General features: G+C 33.2%; 1 protein-coding gene across 3 annotated transcripts in view; it reads right to left on the bottom strand.

Annotated features, from left to right (window-relative positions):
• The window catches only part of LOC114329087 (intermembrane lipid transfer protein Vps13), a 176,803-nt gene that overhangs the window by 131,830 nt on the left and 21,130 nt on the right, over nucleotides 1-23,843 (bottom strand). For all 3 annotated transcript variants that reach the window (XM_028278099.2, XM_028278098.2, XM_050648580.1), the window contains exons 4-7: nucleotides 10,751-10,989; nucleotides 7,904-8,042; nucleotides 974-1,362; nucleotides 702-894 (exon numbers count right to left, since the gene is read on the bottom strand). In XM_028278099.2, the coding sequence (XP_028133900.2) occupies nucleotides 702-894; nucleotides 974-1,362; nucleotides 7,904-8,042; nucleotides 10,751-10,989 (960 nt within the window). The remainder of the gene's footprint in view (nucleotides 1-701; nucleotides 895-973; nucleotides 1,363-7,903; nucleotides 8,043-10,750; nucleotides 10,990-23,843) is intronic.

The following is a 23,843-nucleotide window of genomic DNA, read 5'->3' as shown; positions in this document are numbered from 1 at the left end:
CATATAAACACAATATAAGTAAAATAATTTATGGAGCGGTAACGATTTATTTAATTAAAGTTGCGAATTAGGGGGTGGTCTTCCCGATTTTTTTTTGCCAAAACAAAAGGGACCAACTTTATTTTTTGCGTAACGTGCTTAAATTTAATAATAAAAACTTTTTATAAAAACAGAAATAAAGCTCTTTTTAAACACTTTAAAAAAGTTAACATGGATTCTCCCCAAAAAGTGCTTATTTTTTTGGATATTTCACTTCAAAGTATTCTATTTAAAATTTGGTGAATATGAATCTATTTTTCATTGGCTACAACTCTGGCTCTACGAGGTCCAGAGACTTAACGCGTACACCATTATACTTACTTTTTGAGTTATTTGCGAAAAACCGTCTAAAAATGTAGTTATTTTGTTGAAAAATAAACATATTCACTCGCAAATAACTCGAAAAGTGTTGACTTGGCGAAAAAGTTCTATGGAACAAAAGTTACTTAAAATTAGTCAGTTTATCAATTTCCGGACTTATTTTGGACTTATATTTTTTGAAAGTCACCCCCAGGGCAAAAGCACACATCGGCACAATATCACTTTTTTTCTTTGACATGTAAGCTATGCGTATGCCAAATTTCATGCCAATCCAAGCGGTTCTTTAAAATTTAGAGCAAAAACCGTGAAAGAATGTACTCTTATACAATAATGATACTTACTAATGTCACCCTTTGAACCATCCTTACTGGAGTTTGACTTGCTTCCCCAGGCCCAGTCCCACCAAGACTGTTTTCCCTTTTCCTTAGCTTCTTTCATAGCTTGTGCTTGAACTTGTTGCCTAATAATGATGAGGTTAGTTAGATCTAAACCCTTCTCGCACGATTTTAGTTTCTCAGCGTCTTCAGGTTTCAACTAAAAAAAGGAAGCTCACAATTAAACTCAAAAAATAACAGGCTACAGATATTTTATTTAAAATATACAATCTACTTACAGCTTTCTTCTGATTTGATAAGGAGTACAGTTCCTTGTATGTTCTACATTTTTTCCTATAATCTAAAATGTTGTCCCAGTTCCACTCTCTTCTCTTCCGTTTCACGTCTTGCTCTAAAACGGCAGTGATGGCAAACTTCCACCAGTCGCGGTAGTGTCCTTTGTATTCCGTCAAATTCGGTCGGTATTTGCGATAAGGAATGCCTTTGGTCATTCTACCCATAGAATCCACCAACGCTATTATATCTCTGTACTGGCTCTTGTTCATTCCTATGTAGAGGGTCTCCATTTGTAGATTAAAATGAAACTTCGGTATGGTGTAGGGTGGCTGGTCGATTTCTGGTTTCTGATTCATTATCAGTCTTGCTGAGGAGTTTATTGGCCCCAGAACTAAAAAATATTAATGAAATAAGTCTTAAACCTTATACAGTGCGCTGGAATAAGTGTTACCCCTCCCTATTAACTTATTTATTTTTAGCACATAAGCAAAACGCTCGGACAGGTCGATTTTTAAAATAATCATAGTATATTACAGCATCAATGTTTCGAACTTTACGCGATTCCTCTTCAGGTGGCAGGCATAACTTTGATTTTTTTAAATGGGAAACTGCATCATCTGACACTTCATTAACCAGCTTTTGAAATACTGATTAGAAAAATGTATAATACTTTAATCCTGTTTGACAGCGTAGGAGCAAAATTTTGGTCGAATTATTTTTAAATGCATTCATTTTTTTTCGAATCCTGAGAAAACTAATAGGTATTTTTGAAAAATTTAACGTAGAATGAAATATTCCATTATTACCGAGGACAGAAAGTCCCTAAGAATAACCAAAAAGTTCTTTAGAATGAGATATTTGAAATTAAAAAACACACTAAATTTTCTTTTTTTTTTTCACCCCTGGCCCTGTAACTTATTAAGATAAAATTATAGAAGTTCTCAGGGACTTACAACCCTCGATAATACTATAAGCTTTCATTCTGCGTTTAAATTTTTCAAAAATACTTATTAGTTGTTTTCTCAGGATTTGAAAAAACCATTGCATTTAAAAAGGATTAGAACGGAAATTTTGCGCCTACGCTCTTAAAAAGTATTAAATTATTATACATTTTTGTAATCAGCATTTCAAAAGCTTTTAAATGCGGTGTCACATGATGTACTTTCCTATTAAAAAAAAATCAAAGTTATGACTGTCACCTGAAGAGGGATTGCGTAAAGTTCGAAACATTTGAAGTTCGAAGTTTTGCTGATGTGCTAAAAATAAATAAGTTGGGAGGGGTATCACTTATTCCAGTGCACTGTATATAATTCATACGGGTATAGCCACAGTGTAGACAGTCTTATTTTACAAATCCACAAGGAAAAAGGTTTTCCTGTAGCTGGCTGTATAATATACCATATATTACAAAAAATAAGTAAAATCCTTTATAAAAGGTATATTTATTAAAATTCCCTAAAAAGGGCTACATCACAAAAGCAGAACTAACTTTCGATCTGATTACAGATCATCATCAGTGCTGACAAGATGCTGACATGCTAAGCAACCAAAATTGAAAATATTTGGGTAAAAACCCTTTAAACTTAAACAGTCATGCCAACGATCGTTCATCATGTGAGGAACGAGTTCAACTCAATTGAGGGTCAGATGGTAGCCGGGCTTATTCATGTGATATCTAAAACATTCATTTTTATTATATTAATTATACTCAATGTTTCCATGACTGTTTAAGTTTAAAGGGTTTTTACCCAAATATTTTCAATTTTGGTGGCTTAGCATGTCAGCATCTTGTCAGCATTGATGATGATCTGTAATCAGATCGAAAACTAGTTCTGCTTTTGTGATATATCCCTTTTTAGGGAATTTTAATAAATATGCCTTTTATAAAGGATTTTACTTATTTTTAGTCTTATTTAACTCCGGAGTGTAAAAGCATCCTACATACATTCCAGGCCATGCGTCTATAACCTCCAATAAAATAGCCAGCCAGCCAGCCAGAAAATGGTCGACCTGAATAGAAACTTTTCAAAATAAACACCAAGTTCTACATTGTAGTATTGTTGGCGATCGCATTGACCCATTTTGTTCTATAGGGCTTTTCATTCACAGTCATTTGTTTTTAGCTTCTGTCATATTTCGTATAATCCGTGTATATTACTATTATACACAGATTACACAACACATGATAGAAGCTCGAAACAAATGACAATCGATGAAAAGCCCTATTCACAGCAGCTCGAAATATATCAGTTGACATTAGACCAGCACATTTCCTAAGATTGGCCAGCCTGGATATAAGTCTGCGTCTCAGGGCTTCTCTTGCTCTCAATCTTGCCTTCTAGAATCAACTGTAGAAGTCGGTATTTACTATTATGCATAATATGGCCGAAGTAAGCCAATTTTCTGTTCTTTACGGTGTTAATAATTTCTTTGTCTTTTGGCCTCTGGAGGATAATTATGTTTATTGTGTGGTGTCTATTTGAGACCCTTAACATAAGTCGGTAGCACCATATTTCAAATGCGTTTTATGGCATCTTCTTTAAGACTCCAGATTTCTACACCGTAGAGGACACTAAAGACTTAACATCTAAGAATTATTATGCGTATATTTCTACTTAAAGATAACTGGCAGAGAACCTGCCTAAGCTTATTAGTTAACTAGTTAATCAGTTAACCTAAAACTTCTAGTACAAAAAGTATACATCGTCACGAAAGGCTATACACTCACCTCGGCCATTAGAAGCCCTCTCGAGAATAGCATGTTCTTTGTTAAATTCCAAGATGATGAAGTATGTAGAAAATACAGCCAAATGACGTACTATAAAACAAACTACTGGTCCCAAATTGTTTTCAATATTCATACAAACGACCAGTCACTGCCGAACTATACTACAAACTACATCTGCACTAATAACAGAACCAGTCCAGAGCAACACGATTGAAAAGGTTGAAGTAGGTATCACAACAACCTTGAAGAGGGACGAATAATACTCTGGCGAAAACCAACTCACGCCGACACAGGTAACTGTAAGTACCACCTCCGCAACAAGTAAGCATCTTGAAGACTACATATTACCTGGAGAGGAATGCTGCTGGTACACTGCCACTAGTCTAAATATTTGGGCATTACCTTGGATAAAGCATAGATGTATAAACAACACTATACTAACACTAAAATCAAAGTTTCTGGTAGAAATAATCGTCAAACATTCGTCAAATTACAGGCTTGAACTGAGGTGATACACTACAAATACTGGGGAAAACGGCACGGCAGTCTCCTTTTCTATTGACGAGTGTGCTTGTTCAGTCTGGTTTAAGTCCGCCTATGCCAATAAAGTCGACGGAGCCCGAACATCCTCTGTATGTATCCAACCGGCTCCAAGTAGACTAAAATCACGGTGTACTTTTCTCAGAGCAACCGAGGACTACGCGCATCAAACTACACTGCGATGCAAAAAAATCGTTCCACTAAAAATTTGGTCGTTTTTGAAGTTTCGAAATTCCTAAACCTGTTGTTCGATTTAAGTGATTTTTTACCACGTTATAGCCTTATTCATTGACAATATCGCTGTAATAATATTGTTGCTAGACAGTCAAACTGTCATTGTATACCGAGTGTACGAATTAAACTGTGTCTTTTTCTCAAAGTTCGCATTACCTTGTGGACTATTCTAGCAATTATAAAATACTGAAATTAAAACCTAACTATAGCCTCAGGTTTTCTTAACATTTTGTCTTGCGATTCATTCGCTTATGTTGGATAATAAAAAAGTTAGGTACTTTAACAACTGGCCATGTTCGTCATCAGTACAGGGTTTTTTTTAAATAAGTGCGGCAAACTTTAAGGGGTAATTTTGCACATGAACGGGATGTTGAATATACGGGATGTTGAATATTTTTTTACAAACTGACGATTTATTTATTGCTTTAAAACCAGTTGAGATATGCAAATCAAATTTGGTGGGTTTTAAGGCGTAGTTATTGCACATTTTTTGACATAGAATTAAGAATTTTATATTCTCCATTGGCGTGCGTACGGGTAATATTATCGGTCATAATACCCGTTTGCGCGCCAATGGTGAATATAAAATTCTTAATTGTATGTCAAAAAATGTGTAATAACTACGTCTTAAAACCCACCAAATTTGATTTGCATATGTCAACTGGTTTTAAAGCAATAAATAAATCGTCAGTTTGTAAAAAAATATTGAACATCCCGTATCTCGGAATCGAAGCGTTTGCGGACATTATGATTATAAAGCAAATTGTCATTATTTTCTCATGTAAAATTACCCTCTAAAGTTTGTCACACTTATTTAGAAACACCCTGTACTGATGACGAACATGGCCAGTTGTTAAAGTACCTAACTTTTTCATTATCCAATGTAAGCGAATGAATCGAAAGACAAAATGTTAAGAAAACCTGGGGCTATAGTTAGGTTTTAATTTCAGTATTTTATAAATGCCAGAATAGTCCACACGGTGATGCGAACTTTGAGAAAAAGGCACAGTTTGATTCGTACATTCGGTATACAATGACAGTTTGACTGTCTAGCAACAATATTATTATAGTGGAATTCATTATTCAATGAATAAGGCTACAACGTGGTAAAATATAATCTTTAGACCTTCTACCCTCTCGGGTGTAGGTATTAACGTGTGCTCTGTTAACAGTGCACAAATCTCTTCCATTGTTTCCTGTCCTGTGCCATCGCCTTTGCTTCGTTCCATGATATTCCTTTTTTGTCAAGAATCCTTGCCATCACTTCGTTCCATGTCTCTCTCGGTCTTCCTCTACTTCTTTTTCCCTGCACCTTCGTTTCCCATATCTTTTTAACTGGTACTTCTTTCTGTAGTCGTTGTAGATGTCCCCACCAACTTAATTGTCTTTTTTCAACATACTCCATCATTGTCTCGATTTTCAGTTCATCTCTTATGTAGTTATTCCTTACCCTATCCCTTGTAGTGACTCCTTGAACTCTGCGTAGATACCTCATTTCTGCTGCCTGTATCTTACTTTTCTGTTGTCTATTTAGTACCCAGGATTCACATCCGTATGTAAGTACTGGTCTGTATATAGCCTTAAATACCTTGATTTTCGTATGTTTCGATACTTCTTTCTTGTTAATAATTGTTTTTCCTATTGCAGGGTACAGTCTATTCACTTTATCAATTCTTTTATTGATCTCAGCTCCCTGTCTACCTGTTTCTTCAATGGTTACTCCCAAGTACTCAAATGATTGTACCTGTCTAATCTCTATATCATCTACCTGGACATGTACATCCTCTCTTTCTTTAGCTATTACCATTACCTTCGATTCCTCTTTGTTCATAGTCATACCATACTTTTTAAAACTGTGTTCCATGTTTTTACGCTTCTTTGTAGCTCATCTTCAGTCGCTGCTAAAATTACTACATCGTCGGCAAATGTACAATCTGCTATCTCTGTGCTTTTCAGATTTCTATACCCTATGTGTAATGGTCTGACTTTGAAAAAGGCACAGTTTGATTCGTACATCCGGTATACAATGACAGTTTGACTGTCTAGCAACAATATTATTACAGCGATATTGTCAATGAATAAGGCTATAACGTGGTAAAAAAATCACTTAAATCGAACAACAGGTTTAGGAAATTCGAAACTTCAAAAATGGCCAAATTTTTAGTGGATCGATTTTTTTGCATCTGAGTGTATATCTCAATCAGAGAGATGGATAGCATCAAAAGATCATCACTGGATGACACCATTGAATGAACTAGCTCATGGTCACGATGAATCATAGTAAATCTGGAAATCGTTCAACATATTACGGACTGGGAGTACCAGACGTAAAATTAACCTCCAGAGAAGGGAATACCCCGTGCCATCCAACCTGTCGCATGGCTTAAACCTACATGAACTGACACTGACATAATATGAAAACATTTTCATAATAATTCTTACTTTTTTTATTTTTTATTTAAATTCTGCAGACGCTACTGTACAACATACAATTTGTGATAATTGGGAACAGTTTGGTTTAACAATAAACAAAAAGAAAACAAAAACCATGGTGATAAGTAAGAGGGGTAAAGTCGTAACAAGGATCCAGATAAAAAAATGAAGATATCGAACAAGTGGACAAAATGAAGTACTTAGGAGTCTGGATTACAGATCTAAATCCGAAATCAGAAATTCTATCAAGAAAGAGCAAGCAAGAGCAACCTTTTTGAAGATGAGGGAATTTCTGAGTAACCAAAGACTCAATCTGCAAATCCGATATCGCATGGTAAAATATTATATCCATTATATTCTTCTTTATGGTGTCGAAGCTTGAACTGTTAATGTTGAATTAATGAGAAAGCTGGAAGCTTTTGAGATGTGGCTTTTTACGAGAATATTGAAAATACCGTAGACCAGTGGTTCCCAACCTTTTATGCCTGGCGCCCCACCTTCTGATGTTTTTTCATATTCGCGACCCATCCCTCACCCATGATGATACGCTATTCTGTACTCTGTACGTCACTCAGCTACTGTAAGAACCACGCCGCGACCCACCTGAGATCTGCCCGCGACCCACCGGTTGGGAAACGCTGCCGTAGACCGATCATATTACGAACGAAATGGTGTTGCGCAGAATGGGAAGAGACAGAGAACTTTTGACCACCACTAAAAAGAGAAAAACAGCATACTTGGGGCACATACTTAGAAATGATAAGTACGAGTTATTATAGCTAATTATTAAGGGAAAAGGGGTCCTGGTAGACGACAAATATCCTAGCTGAAAAACATCTGCGACTGGACCGGGTTAAACACACAGGCGCTTTTCAGAAATGCATAAGATAGAGACGAATTTGCAATGGTTATAGCCAACCTTCATTAGTGGAGTCGGCACTAGAAGAAGATTCAACTTAATAAATTTAATGACCTAATAACTTCAAAACTAACTTACTGTATTTAAATCCATCAGGATTGTGCTCTTTTGAGGCTATTCCCAATTCCAGTTTGCTTAACATTTGCGTCACAGGCAGGTCTCCGTACAGAGAACTTTTGCAATTCAAGTAAATGGCCAAGTTCTCCAAATGGAGGATCTGAAAATAATAATAAATTATTTGCTATATATTATAAGATACGAGAAACAATAATTGTAAAATAAGTCTTGGTAGATTTAAATGTGCTGAATGTCAAAAATACGAGTACTCGTACAAGTCATCTGCATAGACCACTATCTGGGTAGATTTATTAAATATTGCACCTTGGTTGTTCAGTTCTGCAACTCTTATAACTTTCTCCATCGCAGTATTAAAAAGAAGACATGCCGGCGCAGTCCCCTGTCTTAGTCCTCTGTGGTGCTTATGGCATGAGTTTTGACACTATCATCTTTATCAATCTTATCAGTTTTACAGGAATTCTGCAGTATTGAATTGTTTCATATAAATTATTTCGCATTACGCACACGCTGTTTTGAGTTCTACGAAAAGGTGGAAGGTGTCGATACCAAATTCCCTGTTTTTTTTTTAAGATATATCTGAATATAACAATCAATTGTTGACAGACCAGGTCTGAATCCACTGTGACATTCGCCAGAATTTTCTTAAAAGTATGGGATCAGCAAGGTGTACATTATGTTAAACACAATTTTATATATTATGGTATTCAAGAGAATTATCCTTCTGTAATTGGCACATCCAAGTTGGTAAAGCGAGCCGATTTTTCATTGTTCAGGTTTTTGCTCTTCTTCCCATACTCTTACTACAATTTTGTTGATTTTATTTGTTAAGTGTTCTCCTCCATATTTGTAGAGTTCTGCAGTGATTTGATAATTTCCTGGAACTTTTTTGTTTATTTTATGGATTGCCTCAATCAATATCATTTAGATATTGGATTGACTGGATAGCATTTAGATCAAGATTTAATTGCTCATCTGGACCTCCATCTTGGCCCAAAAGAATGAATAGAAATACAATATTCTATTATTCGCGGTGTGCAAGTACTTGGACGGGATACGAGAAACGATCGTGCGCGAATGGCGGAGTAATATTGCAACTTTCTTAAATAATTCATATTGCCAATTGAAATAAATTGTCAAATTGACGTATATTTCATACCTACTGTCATTGAAGAAGAAAAATTATATATTGCTCCACAATATAGATATGATATGCAATTATTATATAAAGGTAAATTTAATTAATTGTATTTTGCTTGTAGCACTGCATTTTAATCAATTTTATTTACTACATACTCACAATGTTTACCTTTTAATGACATAACCACAATCTTACTTTTTCTTCTTATTATTTTTTGGGTTATGGCCTTGACAATTATCCAGTAACCAGGACTAATATAATTGGCCAATATAATTAAAGTGCGAAAAATTTTGCTGAGCGTAGAAACCAGGTGTCGCTTTGCCGAACTTGCACGGTCGTATTTATACTTAATAAAAGGAATGGCATTGAAATCAAAATCAAATAAGTATCAAGATATACATGATGCAGTTAAGAAAGAATAGGAACTTCGATAAAAGTGTTGTCTTTTGTCCAAATAAAGCTAATCAGTTGTGGAGTGAATTGAGAGAAAAAAGTACGCGGATATTAATGAGCTACATTTAGTACTGATTTGGATACATTCGTAAATAAAGTTTGAAAGTTAAAATATAAAGTTTTTCAATCCTAATAGCAACATTAATAATATTGAAAAATATTAAAAATATTTCTAAAAGATTTTTAAATTGAAAACTTATTGGTACATTTCCCTGGTGACACCTCCAAGGCTCTACAATTTGCAAGCCTAATGGATGCTGCAGTGAAGACAAAAGGGAAGGAATTCTACACTATGCAATTCACAACCCCCGTCTGCAGCTTGGAAAAGTTCCAACGGAAAATGCACCTAGTTACTCCATGGAGTAATACTACTATAAAATAAAAATGTATACCATTTTTATTCAGTTGCAATAAAAAAAACTTTATCTTTCAATTGCCAGATGACGCTAGTCACCTAATCCATTCACCTCAGTTGCAGTGTGGGACTAATGTATGTCGAAAAATTTACTGGATTAGAGAACAGCAACCTATGCATTCTCTGAAGAGCCTCTAACAAGAGGTGAAATCGTCGATAAGAGTGCTGGTGGCGCTCTCTAATCTAAGTAAAAATTAAGACATTTTTGGCCTCGCATTGCAACTGAATAAAAATGGTACATATTTTTATTTGAAAGTTAACTTTAAAAATAGAAATAATAAGGAATTTAAAAAAAATCGCTAAAAGGAGGGTCAAGCGTTACAATTGCGACGTCGGCATGAGAGGGGGGACTGTAACTAACGCTTTACGACGGAAAGGGGGAGGGTATTAAAAACTCCAAAAATTTTACGACGTATTTAATACTTTTCTGTTCAAGACTATAGCTGTATTCGCGCTGCATGCCCCGAACGTAACCTGAACTTACCCAGAGGGAGATCCACTGCGCATTAGATGTTCACAGGAAAAAATTCAACCTTATTGAACGTCCAAATTTGTAATGCGCAGACGTTCTCCCTCTGGGTAAGTTCGAGATAGCAGCACGAATACAGCTTATATTAAGTAAGAGAATAACAAAGACGTACTGATGTCTGATGATCTCTATTGTTTCTGTGGAATCTTTAAATTTTTTATATTTTGAAATTGGATATTTCATTTCTTCTTCATATCTTCAATCCGTTACCATTTTTTGAAAGCGCCGTTTTATGTTTTTGGTACAAAAATTACTTTTATATGACTAAAATATCAGATGCACTAGTGATTTAGACAACACATGTTAGCTTACCTTGTAAATTTTGATGATATCATCTGCGATGGTCTTCTTCCAGTTGGCATCTGTACTTTCGACGATAAGTTGGTCTAATGTAACACCAAAAGAAAATGGAAATTTCGGGTTCGTAACTTTGTCTTCATACCTGATGTGTATGTGTTTTATACTAAGTTGGATATTTTTTATTATAGTAGCCACCAGTTTTTCTGCAAATTCTTGTGTCCATCCTGCTTTGGCTGGTGCTTTTCCCGCTACTGTAACAATTAAGGAATACTATTTAGGAAATTTAATTAACATATCGTAGTTAAGGTAAAATGGTAAAATGAGGTAGTTCAGGTGTGTATTATATAACATCATTTGTGGTACATATCCTAGAGTAATAACGGCGAGGTAAAAGACCAACAATATGAAGACAAAACAGGAAAGAAAGTGGAAGATAGAAAGTTTTCAGGAAAATTGTAAAAGCCAAAAAACATACTCTTAGTTGTAAAAGTGGTGTCAGTCATAGAGTTGGGGTACCTACATTGTAAACATGACTTGCACTCTATCCTCTATGCTATGGCACACTGAACGATCCATACAATCTGTAGTCAACACCCCGAGTTATGAGCGGGAACACAATGTGTATCAATACTCATAAGCTTATGAAACGCACCCGGCGCGCGGCGGGTCATAAGAGCCTTTACATTTTACTCTTTTTTAAGTTGTTTTGAGTTAAATGTCTTTAATATTTCTACCACCCTTTCTTGGATAACTCCTGTTTTTTCCGACCCCAAATGGGTATTAGGTTTCCTAGGGCAGACGGATCACTATATTTCCTTCTATTACACACTTTAGGAAGCCAACGGGAAACCACCTAGAGCAAAACTTTCCCAAGAAACAATCATGGAAATGGCTTATAAATACGACCCCGAGTAAGGGCGCTCCTTAAATGGAGCAAGGGTGCTAAGATTCTCCCGATCAGCTAGAATCATGAATACATTTTCTGAAGAAGGAAAAATAGATACGTGGAATGTAAGAAGCATGCACGAACCAGGAAAGGTTCAAAACACCATAAACGAAATGAAGTGCCTAAATATAAGTATCCTTCGAATAAGTAATATGAGATAGCCAGGGTCTAGAAAACTGACTATAGACTATCTGACTATCACATTGCTTACTATTCTGGAAAAGACAGCTCACAACACAAAAATACTGTACAAAGAGATGAAGCCCACGGTAGTGATGCTATGATGCTACCGAAGACGCAATGATTGCAAGGAACTTGCAAGAGGAATTAACTTATTATAGAAAAACATGGAAATTGGGAATGGAAGAACATATATAAATATATTATTATTAATGTTTAATCCACCATGTATATTAAACTTCAAAATGAAAAAATTTATCATGTTATTATCAGATACAATACACTTTAGGTAATAGACTGTAAGAAAGGTCCGGAAACTGGTTATCTCAGATTTTATTCAAGATATATTTAGCCGTGAAACTAACTGTAAAATAAACAGCCTTGGTATTCTTATATAAAAAATAAATTAAGGCAGGTTTTACAGTTCAAATATAAACTAGGGAATGCATAACAAAAAGAAGACTAAACAGATACCATGAGATAGATGAGGCAATGGTTAAGTAGGTATTTCGGAAGAAACTCATGCAAACAATTTATACATGGAAAACCGATAAGATATTGTTACAAATTATGGGTTGGTACATCATGTCTTTGCTATATTTATTGGTTCGAACCATACCAAGCATCAACAACAATTAATATAAGTAAAATATATACAGATAATAGAGGCAGAACTAGCAATGTATTGGAATATTCTGATGGTTAAGAAGAAAATTACCAAATGATATTATAGCGTCAATATTCCTAATAGCTATTACCGATTAGGATCCATTTGATGATTCCACAGATGAAATCAACTCGATGTGGTTTGTGCCATGATAAGAGCAAAAATGAGGTGTTTCAAATGCAACGCAGACTTACATGTCAAGTGTTTTGTTTCATACCATACCCAAACTTAATAGTATGTTATAAGCTTGGTGTAAATTTATACAGTAGTTTATTCTACTTATTTTGCATGAAAATTTTATTTTAACGATATATATATGTTTTTCTTAACTTATATAATGAGTAAAAGAGAGAATTATTAAAAAATATTTTTAGTTTTAGGCATATCTGGGTTAAATAAAACAATAAAAGATCCTTGTCATTTTCACATCCTCGTCCGACAGAAAAATCCTTGTAAAGATATGTCGGTTAATTCACTGGACCACAGCATAATCTAAACAATTACTCATAATGTGCTATTCTCGTAATACCTACACTAAGTATGTATAAAAAACTGAATTCCAAACAAAATTACAAATAGATAACGCACTCAATGTGTGCAAAAAATAAAACTAAATATGTGAATATCCTGTGTTGTTTGTCATCGTTATAAATAAAAATAAAACAGCAGGTAGAATACTGCACTTTAAACGAATTTAACAAATAGGGGAGTGCAATTAGAACGAAAACATGCATTGTTTCGGAAAAATTAAAACGCAAACAAGCTTATATTTTTCTAAAACTTTTTTTGTTAGTTTATATACATGTTAAAGTAAAAAGTTCTAATTGTTTATTAATTGTTTAAACAATAACAATTGTTTTTTATAAATAATTTTAAAAATATCGTTGAATTCATCATTTTACTTTGATCAAATATGTTTCTATTTAGTTTTTGATTACGCTGAATCCGAATATGGCATTACATGTTGTTCTGAAGCTATTTCCTTGTGGCATTTTTATGATTAATTATTTATATGGGAAATAAGCCACAATTAAAATGTAATTACAATTTAAAAATTCTTATACTGAAGCTCGTATACAGTATGTCTGCGTAGCTAGGAACCACATGCAAAACTTTTTTATTATTAATTTTACGAAAAAAAGTTATTCTTCATAAAATGCTCTGGATAGTCAAAAATTTAAAACTCAACCGTCATATATCAAATTTTATCAATTTTATACGAGGTATGTAAAAAATATGAATTTTACTTAAGAGTTAAGTGCCTTTATTATTCACAATATTTTAAGTAGAAGGATGTAATTGAACACTGAAACATATTTTTTAATTCCAAACAACTTTTCTTAATAACAATTTTCGATGTTGTGAAATATAAAGGTACTTTACTTTTGAGTGAAATTCATATTTTTTTACATACCTCGTATAAAATTAATAAAATTTAACATTTGATGGTTGCATCTCAGATTATATACGATGCAGAGTATTTTATAAAGAATAACTTTTTTTCGTAAAACTGATAATAAAAAAGTTATCAATAGGTTTCAAGTCACGCAGACATACTGTATAAGAGCTAAAAAAATTTTTTTTGTTGAACATTTATTATTGTTGAAGCTTATTATTAAATGTATTTTAGGTAAGTTTTATAGAAAAAAGTTTTGATCACTTTGTATAAACATTGTTTTAACTGGTAATTTTCGGTTTTTGTATTACATTTTTGTTATCTTTCTTAATTTTCTCAAAAAGAAATAGTTTATTTCATTTCTACAGTAAAATAATTTAATGCATTTTAAAGATTACATCCTAAGTTTTAAAAAAGCACCTATAAAACTGTAATAAATCTGTTCAAACTTGAGTAATACCGTCTTAAAGTGGTGATAATTCTGTAAAGCTACGAAGTTTTCAAAAATTACATTTTTTGAGACGTCGTATCATTTGAATTAAATTTTTGAGATTTTTTTTTTTAGAGAAACGTCGTTTAGTAATATGTCTGAAAGGTAAGCTGTGCAAAATTGAGAGTTTTATAAGAAAAATTGTATTAGTTACACATTTTTAAATCATTTATAGACCAAATTCATTTAAGTCTCACTTTCCGCCCACACCATACTTATGCCCATACATTTTATTTCTTTTTATTACAACCATAAGATAGCTAAATTATTCTTTTTTCATGATCAATTTATAAAATTTCATTTGATCCATTAGTTAAAGAATTACATTGAAATAACTCAACCGTGCACTTCGCCGTACGCTAGTTTACAGTGCGCCAATGTTGGTGAGAGGGAGAAGGGTGACTTTAGAGTTATAAATAAAAAATTATAGAAGCTACAGATTTAATTTTAGAAAAATAAAAAAAAAAAAATAGAAAAAAAAAAGAGTTTTTTTTTGTAAAATTTTCTGAGTTTTTCAACGGTTCAACTATCAAGTAAGTTTTTTCTACAATTTATATTTTCGGAGTTATTTAAAAAAACATCTAATTCATTTGTTCATTTGTTTAATAAAAAACGAAGCACTCACTTCTCGAGTAGAACTTTTTGATATGTTGTTTATTAAACATTTCTTAATGAAATTACAAAAAGTTCTATCTTGTTTGATTTTTTCCGAAGTGAAAATCTATATGCACTCCCCTAAAATTGGAAAAGGAAAAAAAATATATGTATCAACGTATCACTTATTTTCTAAAAAGCGGAAGAGTTAAATAAATATGGGGAACGTAGTTTAGAAAATAAATAAATGCCAGTTCTGAACTAACTCTATTCAAATTATCCCTGTTGTCTCAGATTACAATCTCCTGATGTTCACATCTACGCCTTCCTGCTATTTTTCCGATGGTCGGAGGAATTCGTTACATTTTGGATCACTTAAATTTTTCGTTTTCGTGATCTTCCCACTTATTGCCTCCCTATTGGCGAATCGCTTGTCTCTGTTTTACTAATCTATTTAACTCGAACTTTCACTTCTGTGAAAGCAAGAAGGTAGATATAGGTATTTCCCAATACCTATTGGGACCGTGCAAGTTCGGAAGAGCGACACCTGGTTTCATAGCTCGGCAACATTTTTAGCACTTTTAATTATATTGGCCAATTATATTAGTCCTGGTTACTAGATAATTGTCAAGGCCATAGCCCAAAAAAAGAATAAGAAGAAAAAGTAAGATTTAGGTTATGTTATTAAAAGGTAAACATCGTACTACAAGCAAAATATCATTAATTAAATTCACTTTAATAATTGCATATCATATCAATAGTGTCGATCAACATACAATTTTTACAATTTGTAACACATCATTTGCGAAATCCCATTTTCTTCAATGACACTATGGTTTGTTTTTTAACCAAGAGGAGTGATTCAAATTTACCGCGCTGTATTGCTTGTTTGTAATTGGTCCAACCGCAGGCAAGTTTACTCCACTGTTATAAAATTTTGACACTAATGACATTTATCAAATTTTGACACTAGTGACATTTCATAGGTTAATTAAGTTATAACGGCGCTTTTTGTGTTTTCTGTGTTATTCCTTTAATTTTTAGATTGGTAGTCTGCTTTTATATAAAAAGCAGTTGCTTGGAACTCTTTAGCGACGTATTAATTTAATATAATATTTATGGATTATCGTTGAGGGCCGACTAGATAAACCAAAAAAGAAGATGTATTTGCTTATTATTTTAGTGACTTTCTTGGGTGTGAATCTGTCTTTTTAGTTTACTCCTCCCGGTTAAAAAATAAACTTTAGGTATAAAATATATGTCAATTTGACAATTTCAATTAACATTATTAATTATTATTTAAGAAATATGTTAAGAAAATTACAAGATTTCTCCGCTATCAGCGCACGATCGTTTCTCGTATCCCCTGCAAGTACTTGCACACGGCGAATATGTGTGAATGTATGTGAGCGTGATTTATATGCTTATAGCTTTATTTATACATTTCATTATAGATCTATGTACATAATATGTACTACAATGTCGGCCTCATCGACATTGTAGTATGAGAGGGAGAGTATAGAGAGGGAACGTTTGCTAAGAACACGTACCGGGTGCCTGCCGCTGATAGTACGTTCTTTAACGGTAAAATATTGCAAAACCTCTAAATTTTAAAAAACCGCTTGGATTGACATGAAATTTGGCATACACAATAATACACATAGCTAATAAGTCAAAGAAAAAAAGTGATATTGTGCCGATGTGTGCTTTTGCCCTGGGGGTGAGTTTCACCCCTTCTCGGGGGTGAAAAAGTATATGTCCAAAATAAGTTCGGCATTCGATAAACTGACTAATTCTAAGCAACTTTTGTTCTATAGAGTTTTTTCACCAAGTCAATACTTTTCGAGTTATTTGCGAGTGAATTTGTTCATTTTTAAACAAAATAACCACGTTTTTAGACGGTTTTTCGCAAATAACTCAAAAAGTAACTATTTTGTCGAAAAAATATTCCTAATAAAAATATAGTTTATAAAAAAATGAAAAAAATGGTTCATATATTAAGTCTGTAGACCCAGTACAAGCAAAGTTGTAGCTAACGAAAAGTAGGTTCTTATTCGTCAAATTCCAAATCGAATATATCATCGAGAAATAACCAAAAAACGGAACACTTTTCGGGGAACACTCAATTTAACTTTTTTAAAGTGTTAAAGGTTTATTTTTGTTTTTTAAAAAAACTTCTAACCTTAAAAGTAAGTGAGTTATGCTCAAAATATTGTTGGTACATTTTATTTTTTGGTAAAAAGAATCGCGAAAAGCACCCCCTAATTAGAATATCAAATAAAATTAATCGTTACCGCTTCACAAGTTACTTTATTACTTATTTATTATTTATACGATCTGTAAGTCTCAACGGTTCAAAGTGTTTATTCTTGAAAAGGCTGTAGTTAAAATGGCTTGAACGAGTCACTAATCCCGAGTGTATGCAACCTTTGAACAGCCTTAGCATAACCGATTTTTGTTTAACAGGAAAAAAAAAGTCCAAACTATTCAGAAAAGCAAAACGTGCATTTTATTACTTCTTGAGATTTTTGGTACATATTACTAATAATTTTTAAGTTATTTTGAAAGAGAGCATTTAAAATTTTAAAATTTTTTATTTTAAAACCATTTTTTTTTTCAAAAATAAGCACGTTGAATCGATGAAACTTACAGATCGTATAGACACAACATAAATAAAGCAACGTGTGAAGCGGTAACGATTAATTATATTTTTAATTTGGGGGTGATTTTCCCGATTTTTTTTATGCCAAATCAAAACGGACCAACTGTATTTTTAGCGTAACTTGCTCACATTTGATGCCAGAATATTTTTTGATAAAAATGGACATAAAGATTTTAAACTCTTTAAAAAAGTTATGAGTTTTTTCCAAAAAGTGCTTCATTTTTTGGTTATTTCACGTTGAAATATATTTATTTGAAGTTTGGCGAATATAAACCCATTTTTCTTTAGCTATAACTCTGCTTCTACTAGGTCTAGAGACTTCATGTATAACCATTTTTTTCACTTTTTTACAAGCTATACATTTGCTAACAACGGTTTTTTCCATAAAATACTTACTTTTTGAATTATTTGCGAAAAATTGTCTAAAAACGTGTTTGTTTTGTTGAAAAATGAACATATTCACTCGCAAATAACTCGAAAAGTATTAACTTGGTGAAAAAACTGTATAGAATAAAGCTTGCTTAGAATTAGGCATTTTATCGAATTTCGGACTTATTTTAACGTATATTTTTCACCCCCCGAGAAGGGGTGAAACTCAGCCCCAGGGCAAAAGCACACATCGCCACAATATCACTTTTTTTCTTTGACATGTTGGCTATGCGTATGCCAAATTTTATGTCAATCCAAACGGTTCTTTAAAATTTACAGCAAAAACCGTCAAATAATGTACTATGAAAATGAGGGGATTTTAGTGGATAGGCGGTTATGTCCGCGCGATCGACTCGCTCGTGTGGCCCATAGGGAAGGCGGGTGTCTGGATCTGGCGATCGAACTGAATCCCACACACCGGAGGGGGGGGCAGTGCCCCAGGCTTTTCTTGGGATACTGCTGCCTGCTCTGATGGTCTTATGAAGACTTCCTATTCCCAAAAAAAAACTTTGGGTAGCTGGCGTACAATAAAGTGGATAACGTCCTTTTATTTGACCCTGTCAAATGCCTTCTAAGGTCCACATAACATTCTTGATATCCATATGAAAGATAGTATTCAAAATTTTATCTTGGTTCTGGAATCTTGGTTTTATGTTGATTTATATAGGTTTTAAGTATAAAAAAATCTAATAAAAAACTTCAATAAGTTCCGCCGCTCCGTAAAGCGTATAAATGATCGAGCACAGAGTGAAACCAGTTAAATAATCGTGCACATTCTCGATAAAAATTCTACCCGACTTTGTTAAAATATTCTTAGGTAAATCTAGGATATTAGTACATTCTTTCACGGTTTTTGCTGTAAATTTTAAAGAACCGCTTGGATTAACATGAAATTTGGCATACCCATAGCTAACATGGTAACGAAAAAAAGTGATATTGTGCCGATGTGTGCTTTTGACCCGGGGGTGAGTTTCACCCCCTCTTGGGGGTGAAAAAATATATGTCCAAAACAAGTCCTCAAATGGATAAATTAACAAATTTTAAGCAACTTTTGTTCTATAGAGTTTTTCACCAAGTCAATACTTTTTGAGTTTTTGTGAGTGAATATGTAAATTTTTTAACAAAATAACCACGTTTTTAGACAGTTTTTCGCAAATCATTCAAAAAGTAAGTAATATATCGAAAAAAACATTCTTAGCAAAAATATAGCCTGTAAAAAAGTACAAAAAATGTTTTACGCATGAGGTCTCTACACCTAGTAGAACCAGAGTTATAGATAATGAAAAATAGGTTCATGTTCGCCAAATTCCAAATGCAATATTTCAATGTTAAATATCAAAATAACTAAGCACTTTTTGGGGATTACTCATTAGAACTTTTTTAAAGTCTTTTAAAAAAGCTTTATTTCTGTTTTTAGAAAAAAAGTTTCTAGCTTCAAATGTAAGCAAGTTACGCTCAAAATAAAGTTGGTCCCTTTTGTTTTGGCACAAAAAATCGGGAAGATCAACCCCTAATTAGCCACTTAAATGAAATTAATCATTGCCGCTTCACAAGTTGCTTTAATTATGTTGTGTTTATATGATCTATAAGTTTCATCGATTCAAAGTACGTATTTTTGAAAAAAATTGGTTTTAAAGTAAAATTTTTAAAAATTTTAATTTAAAAAAAAATTCTTTTTTAAAAAATAACTTAAAATTTGTTAGAGATACCAAAAATCTCAAACAATAAAAAAAGTTGGCTTTACTTTTCTGAATATTTTGTATTTTTTGTTTTTCTGTAAGACAAAAATTGGTTAAGATTTGGTGTTTCTTAATTTGCATACACTCCTGATTAGTGAATAATTCAAACCCTTTTAACTACAGCCCTTTGAAAAATAAGGACGTTGAACCGATGAAACTTACAGGCCATATAAACAATACATACACGAATAAAAAAACTTGTGAAGTGGTAACGATTAAGTTTATTTGAGGTGCTAATTAGGAGGTGATTTTCACGATTTTTTTACAAAAAAAGGGACCAACTTTATTTTGAGCGTAACTTGTTTACTTTTGATGCTAGAAATGTTTTTTATAAAACAAAAATAAAGCTTTTTTTAAACACTTAAGAAAGTTGTAATGAGTTTTCCCCAAAAAGTGCTTCATGTTTTGGTTATGTCACGTTAAAATATTCGATTTGGAATTTGACGAATATGAACCTATTTTTCATTAGTTGTAACTCTGGTTCTACTAGGCATAGAGAGCTAGTAAATATATACATTATTTTTTTCACTTTTTTACAGGCTATATTTTTGCTAAGAATGTTTTTTTCGACAAAATACTTACTTTTTAAGTTATTTCCGAAAAACCGTCTAAAAACGTGATTATTTTGTTGAAAAATGAACATGTTCACTCGCAAATAACTCGAGAAGTATTGGCTTAGTGAAAAAACTCTATAGAACAAAAGTTGCTTAGAATTAATTGGTTTATCGATTTCCGGACTTATTTTGGACATATATGGGTGAAACTTAGGGGTGAAACTTAGGGGTGAAACTTAGGGGTGAAACTTTGCCCTGGGTTGCCCCAGGGCAAAAGCACACATCAGCACAATATCACTTTTTTTCTTTGACTTGTTAGCTATGTGTATGCCAAATTTCATGTCAATCCCAGCGGTTCATTAAAATTTAGAGGTTTTGCAATATTTTACCTTTAAAGAACGTACTATATATCGATATCGAAAGATTGAGACGGCTGATGACTGCTCGAACGCTACGAAATGAGTGGGTAGAAGCTACTAAATACTCTAAATACTCAAACTATACCTAATCGGCTTCACGAACATGGGTTGAATGCAAGAAGGCCAGCTAGAGTACATCCTTTGACCCCTGCAGATCGTAGAGCCCGCCAGATGCGTATTTACAGTACAGAAGAACACGTGAATTGGACCATGACACAATGGAGTAACGTGATGTTTACTGACGAGTCCAGATTTCTTTTAAATCATGTTGATGGACGTGTTAGAGTCTGGAGAAGACCAAGCGAGCGCTTTTTGGATTCCACACTTCAAAACAACCAGGCTTTTGGCGGAGGTTCAATTATGGTTTGGGGTGGGATAACTTTAAATGACCGCTCTGATCTAGTAGTTATTCAGCGAGGGGCGATGACGGCAGAGCGATACATTAACGAAGTTCTTAAATCACATGGTGTCCCATTTGCATGTCCCATTGAAAATATGGTTCCAGAACTTATTCTTCAGCAAGATAATGCGAGAGAGTACGTGGCCAGGATAGTGCAAAATTATTAGACTACCCATAATAGTCAGGTTATGAAGTGGCCAGCGAGGAGTCCAGATTTAAATCCCATTGAATACATTTGGGATACACTCGGGAAGTGCTTGAAGGTCGTCAGGAACTAAGAAACCTACAACATGTCGAGGAAGTTCTCGTGGAAGAGTGGGAACAACTAGATCAAGAAACTATTCGAAATGTGATTGAAAGCATGCCTAGACATTGTGCAGAAGTTCGGCGAGTTAGAAGATCCCATACACGCTATTAGTTTTGTTTTAAAATAATTTTTAGTAACGTTGTTATTAAAAAAATAATTTGAATTTTTCACATTTATCACTTTTTACTCTACTCTTAAAAACTAGATCGCATTCAATATAAGGCTCTGCGGTTAGTTCTAGGTGCGCTCAAGTCTACGCCTATAGAGAATCTTTTAGCTGAATCCATGGAGCCTCCTTTACATTTAAGACGACTATTTTTGGCTGAAAAATTTATTCTTAAATGCCAATCTTACAACCAAACTGAACTACTACAAAAAATATGTGACATCTCTGTTTCTAATCTTGTCGACAAATGGTGGCACAACAGGAATTCTCCTATTTTAGCAGTAGCATACTCGAACGTTTCTCAGCACCTAAACAGTCCAGGTGAATTAACTTTTTTTAAATCGAGTTTTAATATATCTTATGCCAATGTTAATGTTTGGTTCCCAAATTTTGACAGTGAGAATCCAGTTGACTTTCAGCAACATATAGCCAAGCTTGATAATCCATGCAGGATTTTCACGGATGGTTCAAAATCAAGATCGGGAGTTGGATGTGCTGTATATATTCCGGATCACCAAGAATCCTTGATGTTCAAGTTAGATAAACAATGTTCCATATACTCTGCAGAAATGTTCGCGATTTATCAAGCTCTAGAATGGGCTGTCAACAAAAAAATTTCTAACAAGCAAGTTGTAATTATGTCAGATTCAAGATCTTCGTTATTAGCTCTAGAAAACACACATAAACATTTATATAAAAATAGCCTTGTCGTCAAAATTTTAGAAAACCAACTAAAGCTACTGGAAAAACAGACTTCTGTAACTTTCGTCTGGGTAAAAGGACATATTGGTATTTCCGGTAACATAAAAGCAGATTTTTTTGCTAAAGAGGCAATCTTAAAAGGATCGGAAATAACTTGGCTAGATAGAAGCGATCTAACAGCTACTCGCAAGAAAAGTTTGAAACAAAATTGGGATATTGAGTGGCACGCTTTCTGCAATCGAAGCAACAATCTCTACACCAAAATTCATCCTAGTTTACCTACTGAGCCTTTTGCTATCAGAAGTTATCCCAATAGAAATATATATGCCATGTTTATTAGATGTCTCTTTAATCATGCCACTGTCAAGTCATACCTCTATAGATTTAACCTATCCGAATCAGATCTTCGCGATTGCAATGGATATGTTGACGATATTAATCATTGGTTGTTTGGATGCAAACATAATGATGTTGCAATTAAGTTTTTGATGAACAATCTGGTTCAAGAAGAAATACCTTTCCCACAAAATAATGCTTCTCTTTTATATTTGTCTCGTAGAAATTCTAAAATTAAACAAATCATCTGGGAGTTTTTAAAAAGGACTAAGAGGAAAATTTAACTTGCACTGAATGAGTCCGGTTGAATGTGTTTAGCAATAATTATTGTTTTTTATGTTTATCCTTATTATGTAATATTGTCTCCCTGTGAAAGTTCATTAAGTAGATTTTGCAGGGAGGTAATAAGAATAGAATTGTATAAAAGTTTATATTGAAAAAATAAAAAAAAAAAAAAAAAAAAAAAATATACAAAAAAATATGTATACAAAAAAAATGTATAAAAAAATTAAATCTTATTAAAAAAAAAAAAAATAAATAAATAAATAAAAAAAGTATAATAATTTATAAAAAAAAATAAAAAAGAGAAAAAAAAATTAAAAACACAAAGAGGGTGTAAACCTCCGCGGGGTTGATCCGGGTTGAAGCCTTATCGCTGTGTAAAAAAAAAACATATATTTATTAGCATTTAGTATTAGTATTTAGTATTAGCATGTAGTTTTTTTTTGTCGATTTAATTATTTGTAAATTAATTTAAGTTGGTTAGGGCCATGAATGAGGAGTATACCTACTGGTCAATTAAATGTTTCCACTTCTACATATGTATTATATGTGCATAAGTATTATATGTGCGCACATGTACCTAATGTATTATGTAATGCAATGTATTATATTTGGAATATTGTAGCAAACAGTAATTTATTATCTATCGTGGCTGAATGGATCAGGTAATCCAAAGCCAATAAGGAAGAAAAAAAAAACTTTTTACTCTTTTTTTTCACAAGAAAATTTACAGTTCAGTAACAAAAACTTATAGCGAAACTATAAGTTAAAACTATGTTTATAGCGAAAAGCCTTAGATATAATTAAATAAATAAAAATATAAAAAAATTATAATA

Source organism: Diabrotica virgifera, chromosome 1 (genome assembly GCF_917563875.1).
Source record: "Diabrotica virgifera virgifera chromosome 1, PGI_DIABVI_V3a".
NCBI classification, from domain to species: Eukaryota; Metazoa; Arthropoda; class Insecta; order Coleoptera; family Chrysomelidae; genus Diabrotica; species Diabrotica virgifera.
This window is presented reverse-complemented; position numbering and strand designations above follow the sequence as displayed.